General features: G+C 43.0%; 2 protein-coding genes across 2 annotated transcripts in view; one reads left to right on the top strand and one right to left on the bottom strand.

Moving 5' to 3' along the window:
• Nucleotides 1-15,679, bottom strand: part of MDFIC (MyoD family inhibitor domain containing) — a 290,769-nt gene extending 275,090 nt beyond the window's left edge. Inside the window, exon 1 of the mRNA XM_077856096.1 lies at nt 15,541-15,679. The gene's annotated coding sequence lies outside the window, so the exon portion shown is untranslated. The remainder of the gene's footprint in view (nt 1-15,540) is intronic.
• On the top strand, nt 8,919-19,933 carry LOC144288465 (uncharacterized). The gene is made up of 4 exons (XM_077855946.1): nt 8,919-8,987; nt 15,255-15,384; nt 15,586-16,107; nt 19,287-19,933. The coding sequence occupies exons 1-3, from the start codon at nt 8,919-8,921 to the stop codon at nt 16,092-16,094; spliced, it is 708 nt and encodes a 235-aa protein (XP_077712072.1). The 3' UTR covers nt 16,095-16,107; nt 19,287-19,933.
• The last annotated feature ends 5,307 nt before the right edge of the window (nt 19,934-25,240 follow it).

Here is a 25,240-nt window from a genome sequence, read left to right on the forward strand (position 1 = left end):
CAATTTTCATTTTTCTTCTCTGTATCAGTTAGTTATTGCTGTGCAACAATAAAAAAGTAAAAACATAAATCTGTCTCCTGCCAAAATTCAGCACATGCACCCCAGTGAACTTAGGGATACCTGTTCTAGGTGGGCACACCAGGAAAGCTTTGCCAGTCTTCAATGGATTGCCTATGCCTCTCTGTTCCTCTTGGGTAGCCCGTGTATGTTCTCACGGTAATAATAGATGCCAGAGAGCAAGCCTAGTCACATACCTGTTACTCGTACCTCTGCGTATGTCACATCTGCTAACAGTCTTGAGAAAGCAAGTCACATGGCTGGACTAGGGCTAGGACATATGCTGTAGTGGGAGAAACTCTGAAGTGACATGGTAAAGGGTCAATGAAGGACAAAGAATTGAGAACATTAGTCCAATATACCACATTCTTGTTGTTTTCCAGTCTTTATTATTCCATTCCTTAGAAATTTGCTGGGTGTACTAAAAATCTGTCATATTCAATGTGACTCCCTCTTTTTATTTGCCTATCACTTTGTTAATAGCTTTCCTATATTTGGGGGTAACTGTATCCGAATCATCACTTGATATGGCAAGACAAACAGATAAAGCCGGTGCTACATGTGGCATACGGTTTCCATTTTAGTCATGGTGGGCAAAGAATACTTGGATGGCAGCAGCAGCAGGGGCTTTCTATTGGTTGCCAGGTTCAAGTACCCATGCACAAATTACATTGGACTATGGCGTAAATTTCTGGCATTCATTCTTATTTACGTATTTTATTGCAGGGAGGACACTAACACAGAGCTTACCCTTTTAATAAATATTTAAGTGTGCACTACAGTACTGTTAACTACAGGCGCTACTGTACAGTAGATCTCTAGAACTTACTCATCTTGTATAATTGAAACTTTATACTCATTGAATAACTCCATTTATCCCTCCCCACAGGAACTGGCAACCACCCTTCTACTCTGTTTCTGAGTTTGACCATTCTGGGTACCTCCTAGAAGTGGAATTATGCAATATTTGTCCTTCTGTGATTGACTTATTTTAGCATAATGTCCTCCAGGCTTATCTATGTTGTCACATATGACAAGATTTCCTTCTTTTGAAGACTGAATATTATTCCACTGTACAGATGTAGCACATTGTCTTCATTCACTCATCTGTTGATGGACATTTACTTTGTTTCCATATTTTGGCTATTATGAATAATGGTATAATGAACATGAGAGTGCATATTTCTCTTCAAGATCCTGATTTCAATTCTTTTGAATATATACTTGTAAGGAGAATTGCTGGGTTGTACGATAATTCTATTTTTAATTTTTTGAGAAACTGCCACACTGTTTTTCATAGTTATACTATTTTACATTCCTATCAATAGTATGTAAGAATTCCAATTTCTCCACATACTTGCCACTTGTTATCTCTTGATATATATATATATATATATATATATATATATATATATATTTTTTTTTTTTTTTATGGTAGTCATCCTAACAGGTACGGGGTAATAGCTCATTGTGGTTTTGATTTGCTTTCTCTGATGATTAGTATTGAGCATCTTTTCATATACCTCTTAACCACCTGTATGTCTTTGGAGAAATGTCTATTCAAGTCCTTTGCCCATTTTTAAATCAGGCAGTTTGCTATTGAGGTGTATGAATTCCTTATATGTTTTGGACACTAACCTCTTTCAGATATATAGTTCAGTCTCTTTAACAAATGGTATAGGGGGGATCCCTGGGTGGCGCAGCGGTTTGGCGCCTGCCTTTGGCCCAGGGCGCGATCCTGGAGACCCGGGATCGAATCCCACATCGGGCTCCCGGTGCATGGAGCCTGCTTCTCCCTCTGCCTGTGTCTCTGCCTCTCTCTCTCTCTGTGTGACTATCATAAATAAATAAAAATTAAAAAAAAAAAAACAAAAAAAAACAAATGGTATAGGGAAAACTGGATATCTACATTCAAAAGAATGAAATTGGATGTTTATCTTATACCATACACAAAAATCAACTCAAAATAAACTAAATATTTAAACATAAGACCTTGAACTATAAAACTCCCAAAAGAAAACACAGGGTAAAGGCTTCTTGATATTAAGTTTGACAATGATTTTTTTTGGATAGGACAGCAAAAGCATAAGAAACAAAAGTAAAATTAGACAAGTGGGACTACATCAAACTAAACAGCTTCTGCACAGCAAAACAATCAACAGAGTAGAAAGGCAACCTACAGAATGGGAGAAATATTTGCAAATCATATATCTGGCATTCACCATTTGGCTATAGGGGTAGTGGTTTCCTTAACAGGACAGCCCTGCATCAGGGACTTGGGCATGTTTCCCAGCTTTCTCAAAGTTTCTGTGAGCTCTCCAGATTCTTTCTGTTTCAAGTAGCCAGAGTGGATTCTGTGAATACTGCTACTCTAAGCAGCTACTTCATGCAGAGCAATTAACTAGACTTTGTGGAGATAGGAGTTAACATTCTTTGGGTCCAAGCAACAGGAATCTGAATTTATTTGAAGGCTCTGGGGTAGCTTACAGAATAGAATGATGGAATGTCAGCTAACGAACTAGGCCTGCAAAGAGAAGGAATCAGAAAATTTCTGAGTGTTCAGAGAGTAAAAACTCAAGGCACCAACATTTGGATAAATTATCTCTTAACTCACTTCTGTTACTTATATCATTCTGCTGAGGATTCAGTTTTGGGATAGAGAATCCAACTAGCTTCTTTTGGATCTCAAGCCATTCCTTGAATAGGGAGAGAAAGTTTATTGATGTCTCCCTTCAGGACTCCACCTATTAGGAGAGTGGTAATTTGTCAAAAGGAAATAGGGGCAGATCATTGGAAGAAGAGGAAATGACTGCTATGTAGCCAAAAACAAACAAAAAAGACCATAACAAAAACTGAAAGCAAAGCAAAACTGAAAGATGAACAAGACTTTATATCTGTCCTTGGAAAGTTAACAATTTTAGTAGAAAAGATCAATCTTCATTTATTATTAAATAAGGACACAAGTCATTGGATTTAGAGTTCACCTTAAATTATTATTACCTTATCTCATTATACCTACAAAGATCCTATTTCCAAAGAAGGTCACATTCTGAGGTTCTGGATGGACATGACTATTGGGAAGACACTATTTAAGTTCCTACATAGCCTTAGGCTTTTGAATGAGTTTAGATTTTCACCTGAGGTAAAAATTAGCTACCCAAATAATTTTCTCATGCAGATGCAACAATAAACGTGTTATTTTAGATGGTCTAAAATTATTCTAATAAGAATACACATGTGATCATTAATAAGCAAGTATGGATATGATATTGGCATATCTTAATTCATATGTGAGAAAAAGATCTACTTTAGATATATTCTCATATATACACATGATTCTTGCTGTGACTGCTCTCAAAGTCTATTGTCTGAAAAGCTCTTTCTATTTGAGCACTGTACAGTCAAATAAAGAATATATTCTCTGTATTAGTTTATTGGTAACATTACTTTTTGGGTCACGGAGAAATTAAGTAAACCTAGGGAGTGATTCTTCATAGGCTTATAAACTCCACCATGCTTAGACAAATTAAGCTGTTTTCCACTGATTTATGTAAAGTGTAATTAACAAATTAATACATATGAAGATAAGATAGCAGAAAGTACCAAGCAATAATGGAGTTTTGTTTTGTTTTTGAAAATTACTGAAAGTAACGGCAAAGCTAATCTGGTATAAATTTCCTTTAATTAAATAGTGTTTGGAATAACAATTTTTTTCTCAATTCATTCTATCTCAGACTATTCTTGCATGTTTTTATCTTTACGTACTCAGGAAGTGTCCTAATTTTCCCTCTATTTTTTATACAATATCATATGTATTAATTATAGAGCCAGAGTACTATGAAGTTTGAATAATGTTTTAGTAAGACCTGTTGTTTTAAAATCAAAAGCTATTTCCAAATGCTTTATTATTCCCTTAAAGTGTTAAACATTTTCATTGTATTAAGCAGTCAGATACATTATGGGGAGTCAAAACTCTTTATTATAGAGCAAATCATAAAATAACAGCAAAGGCAGGCAGCAGAATTTAGGAGACTATTTATGTGGAGAAGTGATACTATTCATTAATTTATTATAATCTGCATAAATGTATTCAAGACTAAATAATAAACTATTTCTTAATAGTTGTTTATTTAAATGTATTCAAAAGGTAAATGTGATGAAATTAGTCTAATTGCACATTATATGATTTACTTCTAAAAGACTGAGAACTGACACGTCTCAGGTGGCCCAGCTTCGGAAATCTTTTATTTAACAAATGCCATGATACTAAACTGTAGGTGAACATTGTCTTTTTTTCTTGCTGATTCCGAGTCTCAGACAGCTGTGGCCCTATTTGGTGAGGAAGTCTGTCTTGGCTACATTAAATCACAGTTCCCCATGATTTACAATGACCATAAACACCTTTGGGTGGTCTCAGGCCCACTTAGACTTCCAGGCCTATCCCTGAATTGATGGGGCCTCCCCAGTAACAGTCAGTCTTCCTGGATGAGACCCTAGCGTAGCCTTTCTAGAACTCCTCTGAAGGAGTGCCGACTCCTCCAACTCACTCCAGCTTGACTTCACTGTATTTTTTCCAGCACACCAGTCTTCTGGAGCTATTTACTCCATGATCATGGTATTTTGCAGAACATTCTCTTCAGACCCTATGAGGTCTTGTCAAATGGCAGATTCCTGCCCCCCCCCCCCCCAGCCCCCTGGAACATTAGTGAGACCATTTCTGATTAAATACATCTACCATTGAATGCCTTCGGCTCTGACCTATGCCAATAAATTCTTCTTCTTCCTTTTTTTTATTTATTTGAGAGAGAGAGAGAATGAATGAGCAGGGGAACGGGCAGAGGAAGAAGCAGACTCCCTGCTGAGCAGGGAGACTGACCTGAGGCTCAACCCCAGGACCCTGAGATCATGACTTGACTTTAGGTAGTTGCTAACTGACTGAGCCACCCAGGCACCCCTAAATTCTTATTTCTTAACAGCAAATGAAATTCCTGCACAAGTTGCTGGGTTTTGTCCTCAGCAATTCTCTTCCGTCCCCCTACTATAGAAGGGAAAGACTCTCTAGAAATTATTCAGAATATTCCTCAATAACTGGAGGGTGAAAGCAGGCACAGAAATAATGGAAAAAGTATAAAGTTGCTTGTTCTCTTTCCTGATTTCTCCTTCAACATTTTAATATGAATTATAGAGTTCCTCTGGCCTCTGTCCTAGAAGATTTACAATTCAAAGCAAAGGAAAATCTTCCCTTCCCTGTTAAAATAAAAAGAAAATAGTTCTATTCTTCCATCTGTTGAGTAATTTTGTTTGTTGTTTTAACACATAATTTACACATTAGCATCAAATATTTTATCTATTACTTTTGCCTTCGATGCCCTTTTCTTTTTTTTTTTTTTTAACATTTTGTATCTCTTTCTCATGTCCTCTGTTCTGTGTGATTTGCTCAATATTTTCTTTTCACCTTTATGATTAGTTTTTGTAATTTCTGCTTTAAATCTTCATCAACTTTATTTTATAACTGACCTTTTTTCTTAGCAGCCTGTTCTTGTTATATAGATGTTATATTTTCTTCAATCTCTGTAGGAGTGTAGTAACTTTTCAAAGTTTATTTTCTTCCCTAAATTATCCATTTCCCAGCATCTGTTGTCTCCTGTTTGTTCATCTTTTTTATTTTCTTTAAGATTTTATTTATTTATTCATGAGAGATGAGAGAGAGAGAGAGAGAGAGAGAGAGAGAGGCAGAGACACAGGCAGAGGGAGAAGCAGGCTTCATGCAGGGAGCCTGATGTGGGACTTGATCCCGGGACTCCAGGATCAAGCCCTGGGCCAAAGGCAGGCGCTAAACCGCTGAGCCACCCAGGGATCCCCTGCTTGTTCATCTCTTTCTCTTTTATGCTGCTCAAGTGATTGCTAATGTGTGGTTTTGCCTTCATGCACCTGAATGAAGGAGTAGATGATCAAGCTATAAACTGTTCATATGGTTTCTATATCTGATTCACATTCTTCCCTGAAAAAGAGAATTGACTGTCAGCTCTGCTGTGAGGAAAGGTGTAGGGACCAGGAGACTTTTTACCTAACAAAGTATGGATCTCTTCTCAACTAGCCATTACTAATTTGAGGAAGGCCCTGATCCAAGATGGCAACTCCAACACTAGCCTCCCTGGTAGACTACCCCATGTCTTTACAAAGAGGTAGACTCTAAAAGGAATTTCACCTCAGAGTACACAACTTGTTTTGTTGGGGCAATGGAGGAAAGTATAGGCAGATTTCTGCAGAAAGTCTCAATTGATTAATATTTTCCCAATAAAATGTATCTTGGTTTCTATACCCAATCTTCATAGAACATTCATGTCTATCAACATTTTTGGCCAATATCGTACAGGAAAAAAAAATATATATATATATTTATACACCTAGAACTCAATACCTTTTGAATCAAATGATGGAAAACATCTTGAGATAAATATAATTGGTAAAATCTTAGAATCACATGTAGATGTTTTTAAAAGCTCTCAAATGTCAACAAAAGGGATATGTATCTACACTGAAGCTGAGTATGTGTTACTGCACTCAAAGGAGCTGTTAGTAACTACATTTTTCAGATATCAGGAAATGATATTTTCAGCATTTTACACTAAGAATTTATTACTTATATGTAGTTAGTTTACTATGTTTTAGTTACATTTTAGGAGATTGGTTGAAAGTTCTGAGTTGACACATTATAATTATTCTCTGTTAAATAAGGAGACTATGCTCAGGATTAATATTTTTGCCTGGGGGATCCCTGAGCGGCTCAGCGGTTTAGTGCCTGCCTTTGGCCCAGGGCGTGATCCTGGGATCCTGGGACTGAGCCCCACATCGGGCTCCCTGCATGGAGCCTGCTTTTCCCTCTGCCTGTGTCTCTGCCTCTCTCTCTCTCGGTCTGTGTCTCTCATGAATAAATAAATAAAATCTTTAAAAATTTTTTTTCAAATTTTTCAGACATGTACTCTAATGTTGATTAAAAGAGTCCTATATTAGAATTTCTATTTGGAATTTTTCTCATTATTTTTAAGAATTTCTATTTTTTGTTTTACAATGCAGATAATATATTAGTATAGCATACAAATATGTAATTAGAAAAATGATGTATCTGTGAGCTAGGCTGAGAAAATGTGTGGTTTTTTCCAGCTGTGTGGTAGAAAAGGGTGGTAGATTACTATGCTGGAGGTTATCTTTCTAACTCTAACCTGGAGACCAACAGCGCTATGGTAGCAGACTTGGGAGATGAAAGTGGTCAACCCTGGATACCAGAGACATTCTTCAATCTGTTCTATCATTTTCTGCCCCTTCTCCCTATCCTGTCCTTTTCATCTGCCAACTTTGGAAAACTCTGTTGTGAAAAATTGCTTTTGCTTCCTCTGACTTTGTCTCTCTATGGTTCTTTCCATTCTGATTTATCCATCATTATGACCCTTTTCAGACACTCATTTTTGGTTGGCTTCTATCTCTAAACCACACCTTCACATCAACACAATTTTATTGAGTTTACAAATTTATTATCTCTTGGGCTATGTTAGTGTTACTCAAGTTGTAGAGATACAATTGTGTGGCTTGGTCCCCTCCTCAAGACAGGTTCCTGGACTCCAGAGAATCCAACAGGACGTGATAACTAGTTTTGCAGACTCAGAACCTGGGGTGCCAACAGCTCTGTACACCCAAAGAGCTAGAAAGACTCCTCCCCATGACACTCCCTTCCTAATTTGAAGGCACTATTAGTATCTAAGTTATGTTCACAAAAAAGTTCTTTTATGTTAAGGCAAAATTTCTACTCCAAGGGTTAGCTGCTGAATATCAGTAGTAATTATGCCTTATGCAAATAAAAAATTTTAAAAAGTCAGTCTACTGTCAAGAAGAGCACATTTATGGTAATGGAGTGATTTGTAGGTAAATTCTATGCATGCCAAATTTAGGAGTAGGCTTCAGCCTTAAGATTTTAACCTCTTACATAGAGAATCATCTCAAGGAACTATGGAAAGATCAAGGATGCCAAAATAGAGCAGACAAATCTAAATCTAATACAGTGAAAAAGAATTAGGAATCATGCCATTTTTGGCTCCTCCATCAGGATCTCTGAAGAAAGAGATGGTGTCCATTTTCAAATGCAAATCTATGGCTCAGAACCTTCTCCTATAGTTTAATCCCTACCCCGGTGTTTATTTGGGTAGATACAACCTGAATGACCTGATTCATTTCTGATTCATTTCATTTGAACAACTGCATAATCACACTACAAGAATAGAGCCTTGAGGGGTTAAAAGGTGAGTGGAGAATGTGGGGGAGTTGCAGCTAATTTCAATGTAAGATGGGCAATTAAATCAAGTATGACTTGGTCAGCAGAACCGTTAGGAAAGACAAGTGACTTATAAATAGAATTTCTAGGTGGGGGAAGCTAAGGCCAAAATCTCTTTTCCTATGACTGCATTCTCAATGATAATTTGACAAAGGTACAAGGGTCCAAAAATTATGGAGGCGAAAATGTCTAACCTTTAGCCTAATGTCTAATTACAATAAGAGAATGCAATAGAATATTCCTGAAAGCAAAAACACATTCAGAGAATAAAAATCAGGGAAAATTATTCTAGTTCTGAACCAACTACTAATGAGACCACAGTAGGAATACCACCCAGTAGTTGGAACCTTGTTAAAGCAAAGGAAATCAAAAGAAATTAGAGGAAAACTGAGCAATAATATGATTGAAATGAAAGGGGTTCCTGCCATAGAAAATGGGTTTAAGGTAAAGACCACAATTCCTTTTAGCGGAGAGCATCACATGAAGGTATAGTAGATTCTTAACAAAGCAGGAGCAGACTGTGGGTTAACGGAACATGTTTCAAACCATCATGGTTTCTGGTTCTGGATTAGTCATGGTTCAAGATCATCACTTCGACACTAAGGTAAGTCTTTCTATATGAGCTACAATGACTAAGGAGGGGATTTAAATAGAGCAATGGAAGTCTAAAACAAGATATCCAGATAAGTGCTGGTGACAGTTTTTAGTTGCAAGGACAAAGCCAATTCTCATACAGGCTGCCTTCCTAAGTCTTTGACACATAATGTGAACATATTTTAAAGAAAAATTGTTGCCCACCATGAGAGGGCCATGTTTTCTAATTAGCATGAAAAGAAATAGTCTTGAAGGGTTAGAGATAGTTAGCATATGCATTGTAGCATGTCAATTCAACTCCATGGAGCCTGATTAGTCATGGGTATAAATAGGCCATTTGAAGAACAGGGTAAGCACCCGGCAGTGGCCAGAATGACCACAGTAATAGGAGAGAGTAAGAGTACCATGGGAGGACTGCACTGGGACTGCTGGGTTAGGAGGTTCTACAAAACAAGCAGCAGATGTGTTAACTCAATCATGGGAATCCTTCCAAATGTGTTCATATATTAAATTATCACACACACTTTAAATATCTTACAGTTTTGTCAACTACATCTCAATATAGCTGGGGGGAGGGGGATACAAAGCAGTCACTGAATATTCAGTCCACCAGGAGTTGGGATATTTGAGAATGCTTTCTACAGGTGGGTGAGCTGCAGACCCCATCTCATCTGGTGCTGAGGCCAAGTTAAGCTTTGAGAACAGCTCTGACCACGACTATTCTCTTTCCTTCCAAAGAAAGAACTGTTCACTGAGAGGGAGACCTCTGGCTCACTGCTGGCCCTTGAGCAGATTCATTCAGTTTGGCAGATCCAACCTGACCCTGCTTCTGGTTTCAACCTTATCACTGTGCTCTTTGACTTGCTTTCTCTAATGGAAAGGCTTGGGAGAGAGCAGCAGAGCTGTACAACCCAATGAATCCTCCTATTTCCTGTGTCAAAAACCTTAAAAAGCAATTTGACCAATACCACTCTGGAGGCAGGGATCATGGGGGTCTATAAATATGCTGTCCCTTAGGTGCAGAAATTCTGCTAGCAATGCAACATTTTCCGGGACTTTTCCAAGTGCATCTTGACTAGAAGTGGGGTCCCTGTGAGATGCTGGCCAGGGTAAGGGACACACTGGCTACATTTAGTTGAACAATCAGTGGATCTAGAAAACAGCTGCACTGCTTGGTCTGAATGTATTTGAAATCCATGGCCTATTTTGCATTAGCATGAACCTCTAAGAAGGTCCACTGCCTGCTTTAATTGGAACACAAATGCATTTCAGGCTGAAATTTGACAAAAACTATTTACTTGGGCCATGCTGAACCAAGAGGCACATCCCCTCACCTCTTCCACGGGGAAGGGAACTGGAGTTAATGCTTTCAGGACAGGAATAGCATCAATTTGAGTATCACATCTCACACATTGATCCTTCAGAGCTTTGAAAAAAGAACAGAATATTAGTCCCCTCGTTGCCCAAGGAGGATGTTAACCTGCACCCCTGTAAGAGCGAGGACACCACGAAAGTCACCTTCCCCCGCTGGATGGGCCAGCTGCCAACTGTGAACGGGAACTTGGTTAGAGTAAAAGATTCTTTGTCGGGAATGTGGAAATGGTGACATTAGGGACGAGCCTGGGCTGGAGGATAAAGCTTCAATGAAATTTGCAAGTTCATTTTGGTTTATATACCTGTTGGAGCTGAGACATTAAATGCAGAAGGCTTTTAATCTAGGTATTTTAAACACTACTTGATACCGTGGACTAGTGCCACTCAACAGAGAGTACTTCAAGGACAGAGCTATCTCTGAACCAGAATAAGACCCCAGGAAGGCTGATTCAGCCCAGAGCATTTGGGACGGGGTTATTTTCTTTTGTTTCAACATTCACTTTTGACAGAACTGGCTTTTCTCTTTGCCCCTGCTGGAGAGCTAATAACTTCCTTCACGTTCACCTTACTCTAGTCGCCCACACAGGCGAGTGCAGCTGACTCCACGTGCATGTATGCCCTGTGTTCTATTTACGTTCATTTGTATCAGTCATTTGCTATCCAGATACAGAGAGAGAGATGGCCTAAGTAAGCAAACGCAGGGACAGGTCAGGTAGGTTAGCTTGACAAAAAAAAACAACATGGAAGAAATAACTACGGAACACAGGCTGCTTGCCATAGAGCAAGTCACAGGCAAGACAAAAAGGAAGATTACAGCCAAACCCTCTCCTGTCTCAGGCAGGGCTATTTGTTCCTGACATTTCTAAAGGTGTGTTCAATTCCCGCACACATCTGAGAGTTCTACAGCTGTGGCTAACACTGAAAATAAATAATCCAAATCAGCTTGGCCATATTAACTGTGAAATCCACTTTACTAGTGAGATAGAATTTACCTCAGGCCATACAGGTCAATAGCTTTGGAGAGGGAATTCCAAAGATGAAGGCCCTTCATAGAAAATGCTCAGCCTTCAGACCTGTGTAGTTCTAAATCAGAGGGCTTAGCACCTCCAAGCCCTCCAGCTGCTGTGAGGGCAAACCCAGGAAAGAGGTGGTCATTGGATATAACCTAAATCCCCTCTCTGCTGCCTCTCCTCAACCCCTGAAACAGAATGCCGTTGAGGTCTGCTACCTTGATTCCCCTGAAAGCAAAGAGGCAACTCATGAGGTATGGAAGCCTGGAGGGAACAAAGGCAAGTGTGAACGTGTGTGAGCTCATACTTTGGCATGATGAAAAGTAGGTACTCTTCAAAAGGTCTGCTCTGTGGCAGAGGGGCTCGTTACTGAGAGCAGAGCTTCACTGCCCACACAAAGGCAAGTAGAGAGGGAAGGGGCTGAGGGAGGTTAGAATGCAGACAATATGGAACCAGAGATTGTTGAATCTTAAAATCTGCGGGCTACTAGCCAAGTAATTTAAAGATATTGGTGAGGGCAAAGAGCAAAGAATGGACTTGGCAGGAAGATGTGTTTTCCTGTTGACTGTGTACAGGTAGCCTTTGGAAATTTTAGTAGAAAAAAGGATGTCTATCAGCCAAAATGAAAATGAATCTGGGGTAAGCAGAATAAAGGCCCCCCTAAAGATGTCCACATTCTAATTTCCAGAATCTGTGAATACGTTAGGTTACACGGCAAAGGGGACTTATGATGTAGGTGGGATTGAGGTTGATAATCAGCTCAACCTAAAATAAATAGATTACTCTGGATTATCCTCATGGTCCCAGTATAATCATACGGGTCCTTATAAGTAGAAGAGGAAGGCAGAGAGGTTTGAGTGATGCAAGAAGTGGCTGGCTCTGAAGACGGAACCGGAAGGCCACAAGCCAAGAACTGTGGTGTCGGCAAGGAAACAGATTCTCCCCTAGTGCCTGCAAGAGAGAACACAGCCCCGTCAACACCCTGACTTTACTTCACTGAGACTTGTAATGAGCAAATATAAGATAGTAAATTTGTGTTGTTTTATGGCACTTCGTTGGTGGTAAGTTATTAAAGCAGCAATAGGAACTAATACAGAGCCCAAGAGTTGCATGACATGTAAATGTGCAGTTTTTGCATTAAGCTTTCTCTGAGGTGAGGACTGCCAGGAAACCAACAAACACTTGGGGAAAAGAAAATGGAATTTGTTGCCTAAATGGAAGGCATGTTACTCTTTCTGCTTGGTTGGCCAGCTAGCATCCTGGTTTCATCTCCTGCATTTTATGCAGTAGCCTGCTGGGAATCAGAACAACATTTATCACTTATTATCCCAGGAGAACTACTTTCCAACACATAGTTGATCCCAACACTGCCAAACTGATCCTAAGGGATGACTTGTGAAGCGATCAGCCATGTAGCTAAAGGCTATTCGACCAAAGAATGGGACAGTCACCTGTCATCTTGTGGTTTCTGAATACCTGAAACCCAACTATTCCAGAATATACTCGAGAAGTATTCCAGAATACTTCTCTCTGTACTCCTTGGGGCAAGGCGGCAGGGGGGAGTAGGAGATAGGTTGGGGAAGACCATCCTGTTTTACTTCCATACTCAGGATGGGATTAAGGAAAAGGCAGTGCCCGTGCCACATTCAAGGTCATTCAAGAGTCAGTGTCATAGGTAGAAAAGAATTCCAGGATATGGAAAGCTGGGTTTCCAAATTGCCAACACACTCACTTGAGAACTAAATGAAATTCGGGTGGGGAGATGAGAATGGGGAAATGTACCTGAGACCAAATATCCAATGTGCTGCTTTTCTTATAATTTGAATGACCATTCATGTGACATATAAACTAAGAAATGCAAGATCAGATCCATCTCTAGGACATCACTCTTTTTAAATATAATGCATCATTCACAGCACACAGCACATAACTATTCATGATCTGCCTCCTTTGAGAGAAAGACACTACTAAAGTTACTAGAGAAGACGGGAGAGAGACTGAAGTGGGGTTTGTTAAAGACACTGTCTCTCTCATTGGCACCCCAATGACTACTACTACCTGTGGCCCCATTATGTTTTCAACAAGTGGCTAATGGGAATGGTCTGGTGCTAACAACTCCAGGAGGGAAGAGGAGCCAGTGGGTGAGCCCTGGGGCGTGGTCTCCTCTGAATGAGCAAGCACATTTTCAACACAATTGGCTGCCTAATCGCGTGTTGCAAACTTGGCTGATGTATTTGGATGTGTAAGCAATTAAGTTTCTGCTAAAAGCCTTGGTTGGTAATGCTTTTGTTCTCCATTTCTTACAACTGAACTAACAGAGGGAAGAAAATTGTATGAAAATCGTTTTCAATATGTTCGGTTTTGCTTTTTAACTTTTCTTTTCAAAACATTTTTCAATTAAGCTAGCCAACGGATCCCTGGTTTTTTATACCCCCAAATACCGCATGAAGTAGATAACAAAGAGAAAAAGAAACACGGTGGGTAAGTACAAGTAGTTCTGCTAAAAAAAAAACTTCTGACAAAAAAAAAAGCAAAAAACCCTACATGTTCCTATTAAACCACATCATTCACGTGTGATTAACTGCACTGAGTGCCTTTGTGTACTAGTCACAGGGTCGGTTCTGGGTATTGAGGAGTAAGACTGTGGTCTCTGACCTCAAGACACAGCCCTCTGAGCAGGCCTTCGACAGATACGGCCAAATGTCCGAGTTACCAGAAATTTCATGAGGAGAGACCCTTCATTTCCAGAAGAACAAGAACTATAAACCACAGGCTCTGAATAGTCTGCTTTTCAATAACCAGCCCTGGCATAGCATCCACTAAGATTTTTGTAGCCCATCTAACGCATCACGTCACTAGTTAATTAGAAAATTATCTGCACTGATTCACCGGGTGCCAAGAAATGGCAGTCATGCTGTTGCCTCCCGTCATTTCGGAAATTAAGCAGACCACAAAGAAATAAAACAAAACAAAACAGCCGTATCTTTCACAGAAGAAATACGCAACTCCGGTCTCTAAACACCCTTGTTCTTGCGCTCACTTCCTGTGGACACCGCACACGACCGCGCCTGGGGATTTCAACGGCAGCGAGAACTTGATCCCAAACGTCTCCGCGGGCAACACCAAACTCACGCTTCTTGGGTAAGCGGTTGTGCGTCATGAAAATACAAGGCCCGGCAGCCCGGGGGGCTCGGCGGTTGGGCGCCTGCCTCCGGTCTAGGGCATGACCCCAGGGATCCGGGATCGAGTCCTGCGTCGGGCTCCCTGCGTGGAGCCCGCTTCTCCCTCTGTCTGTGTCTCTGCCTCTCTCTCTGTGCCTGTGTCTTCCATGAATAAACAAATAAATAAAATAAAATATTTAAAAAGAAAGAGAATACAAGGCCTACGTTTGGATTCCAGCTCCTGTGCACACCCCGCAACACCAGCCAGGCCACCGCCAGGGCGTGACCCCGGGGTCCCGGGATCGAGTCCCGCGTCGGGCTCCCTGCGTGGAGCCCGCTTCTCCCTCTGCCGGTGTCGCTGCCTCTCTCTCTGTGCCTGTGTCTTCCGTGAATAAATAAATAAAATAAAATATTTAAAAAGAAAGCGAATACAAGGCCTACGTTTGGATTCCAGCTCCTGTGCACACCCCGCAACACGGCCAGGCCACCATCTGAAGAGGGTAAAACTTCTCACGGTCCGGGGGCGCCCGGGAGCGTCAAGTCCCGCGGCCCAGAGGGCAGCCGCGGAGCAGGCCGGGGCCGCAGACCCGCCGACAGGCAGCCCCGAAACATCGAGAACCGACACGGGCTGCTGGGGCTCCCGGCCTACACGCACACGCTTAGAAACCCATTTATGTCTTTTTTTTTTTTCCCCTTTTTTTTAAATTTAAAATTCCCTTTGCCAACACACAGCCCAACAGGCAGGGCTCACGCCCTCACGCGCCCTCCTCAGGGCCCGGCGCCCAGTCCCCCGTCCTCCCCCCCGCCTCCCCTTGCCACCGCCGACCGCCGTCCCGGGGCATCTCTCAAGCGCGGAAGGAAGGTAAGAAATGGCGCAACGGGTCACGAGGGGCAGGCGGGGAACCGAGCGTGGAAACATGAAGGGCGGCGGCCCACGGGAGGCCCCTAACTCCGGGAAGCCGACGAGGCCTCGCCCACGGGGCTCTAACGGGGCCGCGCGTCCTCCGCGAGGACTCACCTGCCCACGGGGCCGGGGTCGGGGGAGAGGCGCCCCGCTGACAAGCTCTGCCGGCGTCCGAGGCCTGGGGTGAGGGCGCGACCCCGGAAGTCCCCTCACGCGCGCTCGGGGGCCACGCGGCCGGGCGGCGCCATGTGTGCGCCCGCGGGCCGCCGCGCTGCAGTGCGCAGGCGCCAACGCTTCTCCTCAGCCTGGGCCTCGCCGAAGGCTTGCGGTCCAGGGCCGCCGCGAGGACTTCCAGAACCTACTTGCGAGCTCCGTCGGGAAGACCTTCGGCGCCGCCTGCCAGGACCGTGGAGGTTTTGGGATCGAGGACGATTGCACCGATTCTTCCGGGGTTCCGCACCGTGGAGGGCCGCGGAGGAGGTGGCCCCTGCGTGACCTGCGTGACCTTGCGCGGCCCTCCTGGCTCCGCACGGATGCGCGGCTTTGAGGTTCGGGGGTGCGAAAGGAAGGAACAGCCGAACAGCCGAGGAGCTGTCGCGCCCCAGCAAACCAGCACGTTACCCCAGGAACTTAGAGTTTGCAGTTTCTGCAACGCCTTCCGGTTGTAGTGCGTCACTGCAGGTGAGAGGACCTCCCCTCCCCCTTCCCCTCCCCCCTCCTTCCCATCCCCCTCCCCCCTCTCCTCCCCTTCCCGTTCCCCTCCTTCCCGTCCCCCTCCTTCCCCTCCCCATCCTTCTGGTCCCTCTCCTCTCCTCCCCTCCCCCCTCTCCTCCCCTCCCCATCCTTCCCGTCCCTCTCCTCCCCTCCCCCCTCTCCTCTCCTCCCCCCTCTCCTCTCCTCCCCCTCCTTCCCCTTCCCATCCTTCCCCTCCCCATCCTTCCCGTTCCTCTCCTCCCCTCCCCTCTCCCCTCCCCTCCCCCCTCTCCTCCCCTCCCCATCCTTCCCGTTCCTCTCCTCCCCTCCCCCCTCTCCTCTCCTCCCCTCCCCCCTCTCCTCTCCTCCCCCTCCTTCCCCTTCCCATCCTTCCCCTCCCCATCCTTCCCGTTCCTCTCCTCCCCTCCCCTCTCTCCTACCCTCCCCATCCTTCCCGTCCCTTTCCTCCCCTCCCCCTCTCCTCCCCTCCCCATCCTTCCGTCCCTCTCCTCCCCTCCCCCCTCTTCTCCCCTTCCCCTCCTTCCCCTCCCCCATCCTCCCCCTCCCCATCCTTCCTGTCCCTCTCCTCCCCTCCCCATCCTTCCCGTCCCTCTTCTCCCCTCCCCATCCTTCCCGTCCCTCTTCTCCCCTCCCCCTCCCCCTCCTTCCCCTCCCCCTCCTTCCCCTCCCCATCCTTCCCGTCCCTCTCCTCCCCTCCCCCCCCTTCGCCCCTCCACCCTCCCCCCCCTTCGCCCCTCCACCCTCCCCCTCCCTAGAGCGTTCGTTCTCTCCTGGGTGTAGGCCTGGCCTGTGGGAGCGCAGAGACCAGCTGAGGGAGGAGGGAGCGCTCGCGCGGAGGGAGCCCCGGCTTCCACCAGACGCCGCCGCTGCTCCTCTCGGCTCACCCTCTCACATCATATTCTTGTCTTTGGAGCCAGAGTGACGACGTGTTATCACCAGGCCTTGCGCAGGGGCATTTTCAACTTCACACGACACAGCCTGGGCTAAATGGCCAGGCCGCACCGGCGGCGGCTGACAGGTGACCCGGCCCGTGGCTGGTATTCCAACCATGCACATCACCTACGAGTGCAAAGGGCAACCCTAAACCCAAAGGATCATTCTTAAGGAAAGCAGAGGCAGGACCCACCTCATCCCCACGAACAGACGGAGGCACGGTGGGGAAACCGTGGGGCAAGGATAAAAGCCACCAACGGCTGTGACTCCTGATGTCAGGAAGTGTGTGTAGGGGGTGGGCGGGGTCTGCAATCCCAGAGGGCTTCGGAAACAGACTCGAGGCGGGTGACTGACCGGATTCAGGTTCGTGTTTTCCTGGGGAATTGATTGGATCCGGAGCCAGAAGAGCTTGTCCTTAGTTGTTTCCTACCCCAGACCATGTGTTATCTGAGAGGTTGAGAAGTTCGATGAGGCCCTGAGGCAGGCAAAGCTTGGGAAGGAAAAGCAGATAGGCTCCGTGACAGGGCTCTGGGACTCCACCCGCCGCGTGTGTATAAAGTGGGTTAAACTACAAAATTGGGGGATCCCTGGGTGGCTCAGTGGTTTGGCCCCTGCCTTCGGCCCAGGGCACGATCCTGGAGACCCGGGATCAAGTCCCAATCGGGCTCCTGGCATGGAGCCTGCTTCTTCCTCCTCCTGTGTCTCTTTCTCTCTCTATATATATCATGAATAAATAAGTAAATCTTTAAAAAATAAAAAAATAAACTACGAATTGTCCTCAGTTGTGTTCCTGAAAGGACTCTCTTTCCACAATCAGCTCCTCCACTAGGAATCTCCGTGTTTGTTAAGGTTGCCAATGTGCTCCTCTAGTAGGATGCTCAAGTTGAAGTGCTCAGTGGGAGGTTTGTAAAGATTTTTTTGCGAGGAGGCTATTGCCTTTTGGGAGGAGAGATGGGGAGGTTGCCGACTTCTCATCCCACACCTACTAAGGGGGCTTCTGGGAGACAATGCCAAGAACCTTCAAATATGTCGCCTGAAATCGGGGAACTGAAAGGTCTGGTTCCCGACTCACACTTGAGAAAGGTTATGCTGACCTTGGACTCAAGACAGATTCCTGGCTAGAAATGGTAGAGAAGGCAGAGAAGGGCTAATTGCTTTGGGGGAAAACTTGGGATGGGCCTACCAACCTATGTTTCTTAGGGAAACGGATATGATAATGTTTTTAATAGACACGATTTGAGCTACACAGGGTGGGATTGTTGAAGTCCCGCGGATGGTACTAAGAAGCTGGAACAGTAGAGCATGCAGGCTTGGTGGAAGGAGTGGGAAGCAACCACTTTGAATAGAGAGGCTTTTTGATTGTTATTTTTTGGAAAGGAATACAGAAGGGATGCCTCCCCAAAAGATTCCTCCCTTTAAAAAATAGTCAACTTATACATAAGCTAGGGCCAGAATGAAACTTCAAAGCAAGTAAGAGCTGGAGCTTCTTGCCTTTCCTGCCTCAACCCTTTCAGAACCATTCCCTGGCCACTTACCTCCTCCCAGCCATTTGATCCTACCAACCAGACAGCACGGCTGTGAATGAGGAGATTTTACTTGCTAAATATATTTTAACCTATTCCTTCATCTTCATCCTAAACTCTGTTTTAGTTGAGGTCTTCATCAAACTCAGTATTTTTCCTTGACTGGATCTGAGCCTCTGGGCTCAGCCTATGTCCCCATTAAATATGCTTTGAATAGGGCAGCACTTCCAAAGAGAAAGGGTTAATGTTTTATATTGGCTTCCCAACTGGACTTTTGAAAAAAGGAAGAGAAAGCTCAGTGGGGCATGGTATGTATCAGCATGGCAGCAGATCGGAAAGAGAATCAATGGCCCACCCCTCCCCATCACCTTCAGGAAGGGTGAGGTGATACTACTATATTTTCTTCAACCTAATTTCCATTTGTAACCCTTTTTCTTTGGATTCAGGTCTTTTTTAAAAAGATTTTATTAATTTATTTGAGAGAGAGTGAGAGATAGAGAGAGCAGGGGAGAAGGGTAGAGGGAGAAGCAGAATCCCCACTGAACAGGGAGCTTGATGTGGGACTCAATCCCAGGATCCTGGGGTTATGACCTGAGCTGAAGGCAGATGCCCAACTGACTGAGCTACCCAGGCACCCCTAGATTCAGGTCGTTTGCTAATTTATTTGCAAATTTATTACCTGTTTGTCAGTTGACAGGCAACCCAAGAATTGGATATATTTAATGAGACCAAACCACAGAGAATTAAAAAGAAAAAGAACAATGGAGGAAAAAAATAAAGAATTGATATTGAAGATTCAAATCCTATTCAAAGAAGTTTCTGATGACTACATTTTAAAACGTTATTTACTTCTTCAGTGCCACAAAGCGACAACAATGATACTGCTCACACTCACGGAGCAATTCTTATGTGCTGGAAGAACTTATGGTCACTTTATTTGCATAAATAGGCTATTATATATTCTTGTAAATAGGATGCAGGCTCATTGAGAGTAGGGATCTCTTGGACTCTGTTCATGGCTGTGCTCTCCAGGGCCTAGGGTAAGGTCTGGTTTCTCATTGATGCCAAATAAATATTTGTTGAATAAATGAGTGAGTGGATGCACTGGGTCTTTTGTCACAAAGCCCTGGGAGGTAGGAATGTTTATCACACTCATCCCACAGTTCGTGAACCTGACCTACTGAACCATGAAACCCTGAGGCTTCTGCAGATGGCTTTTGAATCTACTCCGACCAGCCTGCGATGACTTGCTGCTCCTGCTTTCAGTTTCTCCTCCACTTCTTTATCTAGTTCCTTGTCTTCCCCACGGCACTTTCAATGCAAAAAGACACAGCCAGCAACTATGATCCACAGCTGTACAGCCAATTAATGGTGACGCTTTGAAGCCAAAATTTGTGATTCTGAGTCACCTAGTCACCTCATTCAAGCCAGCTTATCCCAATCAGGACAAAATGGCTCATTAGTTACTGAAGTCGAGTATTGGTTAGCTCTTGAAAGCTGCACACGTCTGCTGGGTTTTTGTTGACCTATTGAAAAAATAATTACTTAGACCATGATTACTAAATTCAGTTATCCAGTTTATTATTATTATTATTATTATTATTATTATTATTATTATTATTATTAGAGAGGGTGAGAGGCAAGAGGGCAAAGATAGAGGGAGACAGAATCTTAAGCATGTGTGGAGCCTGACTTAGGGCTCGATCTCACAACCTTAGATCATGACCTGAGCCAAAGTCAAGAGTCAGATGTTTAACTGACTGAGCCACCGGGTGCCCCAGGTTTAGATTTTTAAGAGAGTGAATCAGATTACAGTGAAGCTGAAAGAGACCTTCAAGGACAGGGGTTGAAATACTTTTTCTAAATATATGAGTAAACTGTGACACAGAAGGAATCTGTTCAAGGCAACTCACTGAGTTAGTGAAGAATCATGGGAAGAAGACCTAGTCCTCTGCCTTCCACAGCCATGTGCTAGGCTAGCTTCCTCCTCACAGGTTCATGTGTCATGGGTTTGATTTGATTACACACCAATTTTGGAACAAGATGCGTCAAGTTGAATGAGACCAATGATTTTCTTCTACCTATTATGCTTTTTCAAAAAGTGGCAACAGGAAAAAATTATGTGGCAGTTTGCTACCTACCCCTTAGGCCTGAAATGCTCTTTATGTCCCCCAATTACTTTTTCTTTTGTTGCTATTTCAGATTTTGTGATTTAATGTTTTCCATAAGGTCCTACGCAATTCCTGAGTCTAAGAGCATGCTCACATCCCACAGTTCTGTATCCAGAAAAGGATATTACAAATTGGATCTGCACTAAAGGTATACAGAATTTTATGAAGTCCTTCTATAATGAACACCTTTTTGGGAGAGCAGGGGGAGGTTGGTGGAAAGAAATACAACTCCGAAATATAAATAACATGTTTGGACAACTACACTGAGAGCCCGATGAAATCAAATTCCTAATCCTGCATCTTTCAAGGAAACAAATCCTTGCCAACCCTTCACCTTAATACCACCTAACTAACTTGAGGAACCCATGTTGGGATGGTGAGGACGTAGAAAGTCCTACTCCTAGGGGAACCCTAATGTCAGTCATCACCCATAGTCAGAAGTTCCTCTTAAATATAATTGCCCTAGCACAGTCCAGTGAGAGGGTTAAAAATGAGTTTATTCTGTCTGTTGGATATGGATTTCCTGTGACTGTCACTTTTGGTTTCTTGGTTAGGAGGAAAGTCTAATCAGGCAGCACAGGGGAAGTTGCACAGAGCCTGTGTGTTGATAAGTGGGGACTGGCATGGCCAGTTGTGAGGTCCTGTGAGCTACATGGTGTTCTCCACAATCATAAAAGCAAAGGCTTCAGGAAATGGAGTTCCAAAGACTGGAATAGAGGGGATGGTATCCAGAGGATACATGTCATTTACCTCTCCTCCATCCAGGTGGGGTCTGAGAAATATGGTTAGATCAACAAGGCCAAGGTCAAGTGAAACTTTTCATTAGGACAGTGCTTCTGGGCTTCTCATGTACATCGGTCTTCCAAGTCCCTTCACGTAGGACTTCTAGAGAAGGAGAAGTTGTTCGAGCTGGAACTATTTACATTAAGGATTTTGAGAGAAAGATACATTTAAACAAAAGTTCACTTCTATATAGCAAACGTATCTCTGAGCAATCCAAAGGCTTGGCTACAAATGACAAGGAAGCTGTCCAGAAGTCCAGACCCATCAAACTTCAGGCTCCTATGAAAGCCCCTCCCACGTGTCACGGAGCATATGTCTCAATTCTCTAATGAATGGAAATCATTTGGGTGGTCCTCAAGTACCTACCAAGCATAGAGACAGTGTTTTGGGATTTGTGGCTGACAGAAATTCACCAAATTTAATAGCCTCACTGATTATACTTTTCCCTTATCCTGGTTTAATGCTGAACATCCTAATCTGAAATTATTTCCGATTCGTTGATCCCACTCACTGATAACCCTCTTGGTTCTGGCCCACAGGGTGACTACTTTTCAGAGCTCATTGCCATTGGCGAACCAAACATGGATTGGCACATCCACGGACCTCATGTGCTACTCCCTTTTCCGTTCTCACGACAGAAGTTACTGGTAGATGACGGCACATTTCTTTTTTTTTTTTTAAAGATTTATTTATTTATTCATTCAGAGAGAGCAAAGAGAGAGGCAGAGACACAGGCAGAGGGAGAAGCAGGCTCCATGCAGGGACCCCGATGCGGGACTCAATCCTGGGTCTCCAGGATCACACCCCGGGCTGCAGGCGGCACTAAACCGCTGTGCCACCAGGGCTGCCCAACGGCACCTTTCTTATAAAGTGAAGATATGGTCTCATATCCATCACCAGGTATTTATTTGAACTTCTACTAGGTGCCAGGTACTCCAAGTAGTCAGTGTGAGGCAATCACAGTTGGCAAATCACATGAAACCAATTTTCCATTTCAGGTCCAGATCCTACATTCAATCCCACTCCCTTAGACAGTGTATGGAGTGACGCACCTCAGCTGGTTTGCTCCCACCAACACGCTCTCTTTCCAAAGGATTATAATAGGAAGCCTCTTGCATGAGAAAGGGCTCAGTCAAGAAAATTTTGAATAATTCAATACTGGTTGTATTTTCCTAAAATTCAAAAAGTAAATGGATGGTTTTTGTGGCCCTGAGGGAAAGTAAAGTTTATTTTCACAAAATCCATCTTTGAAAACAGTTACAGTGGTTGCTAAATATAAGGTTGCTACCTATCAGCTTTTTGGTGAGCTTTAAAATCACTTTGTGAGAAAGCTAAGTTATAGAAAGTGAATTCTCTTTTGTTCAAGCCATAATTCCTGGGTTCTCTGGCATACAATATAAAAACTTTTTCCTCCTGATTTTGTTTAGGTGTCTTGGAAATATATCCTGATACGTTATTAACTTCCGGCAAGGTGCTTGAAGCCTCTTTTTGATGCCTGATCTCAATGTGACTCTCTCTTAAATTTTATATATTATATGTGCTCTTCAAGTGATCCTTTTAAATGCTAGAAATAACAGTTGTAGTGCCAGAATGTCCTTAGAAAATTGAGATAGTAATGGTTATCTGCCTAGATGGTTCCTTCAGCAGAATGACAGTACACATTATCCAATAATAACAACTTTAAATGTATGCAGAGAAAAAAATTAATAAAATATTTCCCTTTTGTGGTAGAAACTACTGTAAGATTATTTATAAAATGATGGAAAAATGAAAGGTGTAATAAATATTGTCAAATTTTTAATCGACAAACCAACATAACCAATTATGTATCAGGGTAAATAGTAAATCAACACTCAACAGTGCCAGATAAGGAGAATAAACGTGAGAACCAAGTGTCAGAGACTGGAAACCACCAAAATGTTGGATTCTCTGATGAGACTCACAGAGATTTTTATGGCTATTGGGAAACCAGTTTGACCTATAGAAGTATTTTAAAATTCATTTAATTCTATGCAATCTTATTCCTTTTTATCAACTTTGAACGAATCCCTATTACCAAAGAAGCCAATTATAAATCAACTTGTGGCATTGGTAGCGAGCTTTCAATATTATTACAAGACTTTTAACGTCTAGGTCCAATGTCTACAAATGAAATGTTTCTATTGAGATTCTTTTGATTTGATTTCTTATAGATTAGCTGTTTTGCTCTCCTTTCTCTGATGAAGGGTACCAAATAGAACACTTACCGGCTAGTACAGAGCTCATTTCCAAGGGCTTTCAGGTTGGTGCTCACTCAGATTTTTGAAAAAAAGTTTTCAAATTTTCTTTCTCGCAAAGCTTATATTTTTTGGCTGTGGAGGCTATAGGAATATACGATCACAATTCCTGTATATTAGGAAAAATGCCACTTTTGAATTTCATAACTTTCCCCCTAGATTTCTTGTTAATTTTTTCCAGCACATTTCATCTACAAGGACTTATAATAAATGTTGCATTTTCTATAGCTTCATTTAAATATATTTATAGGAGAATTAAGCGGGGAAGACAGGTCAGGTGTTCCCTCCCATGTGTCACATGCCACACGATACCAAGGTTGTAGCTTGCCTTCGAAGGTAGGAAGAGAGTAGTGGCTTGGGGGCTTTGCTTCAGATCAGCATCCCTGCGTGGGATTATGGGAACCCACGAGCTGCTCTGTGCAGTCACCCCAGGGTAATAGCACATTGTTACTGAACACATGGGATCTATCTGCAAGGGATTGAGAAGAGAATCACAGAGCTAGTCAAGTTTCAAAGTGATGACCTCTTCAGTTTCATAATTGTGACATATCATGGCAGGTCATAGCAGGCACATTTCCTTTAGTAACTTTTCCTTCTCTCTTCTTCTACACAACCTACCCTCTGCACATGAATGTTCTCTGTCAAACCTTTGACTTCCCTGATCCTCAAATAGGAAGACAGGGACAATCATTTGTATTATGTAGATGTTTTTATTTTCTGCGGGAGCATTGGAAACTAAAGACCTATGAATTTAGAAGGTCAGATCAGCTTCAAGTATAGAAGATCAAGTATTTAAACCTCAAAGACTCTCAAGTAAACCTTCACAGCAGAGTGTGAAATCAACACTATACATTTAAGGCTTAAAGTTAAGGTTTTATTTCTGAAGTATGCATGTGCGCATGTTCACATGTGCGTATGTTGGCTTAACACATCAGCATCAATGCAAGATGCAAGTTCGCCAGAAAATTATAAACTCCCTACTACTGATCTCTCCATTTACTTGGGTGTCACATTGTTCCTCTTAGCCTGTGTTGTTGGTGACTGAACATAAGACAGTCAAGGAGATATTATATCGACTTCTGGGTAAAGCCATACTTTATCATCTCAAAAATCTTGTACTCTGGTGTTTAAACATTTTTGTGTGGAATTTTAAAACTGCCAATGGTGAAGAGATGTAGCTTAGGTTCTTTACTGTCATTGGCATTTAAATGTTAGAATTTGTCTGACTATCGTTTTATAAAAGATTTGAAATAGTAGAGATATGGATACTTAGATTTCATTTCTCTTGCTTGGAAAAAATGGTTAGAATGTGACTTGCCGTCTGTATTTCTCTTCTGTTTAGTTAGGCTTTAGGTTGCCATATTGTCGTTGTTGTTTTTAACTTTTAAAAAATCCAAAATAATTTAGTGACCAG

The sequence above is a fragment of the Canis aureus genome, chromosome 18 (assembly GCF_053574225.1).
Source record: "Canis aureus isolate CA01 chromosome 18, VMU_Caureus_v.1.0, whole genome shotgun sequence".
Taxonomy (NCBI): domain Eukaryota; kingdom Metazoa; phylum Chordata; class Mammalia; order Carnivora; family Canidae; genus Canis; species Canis aureus.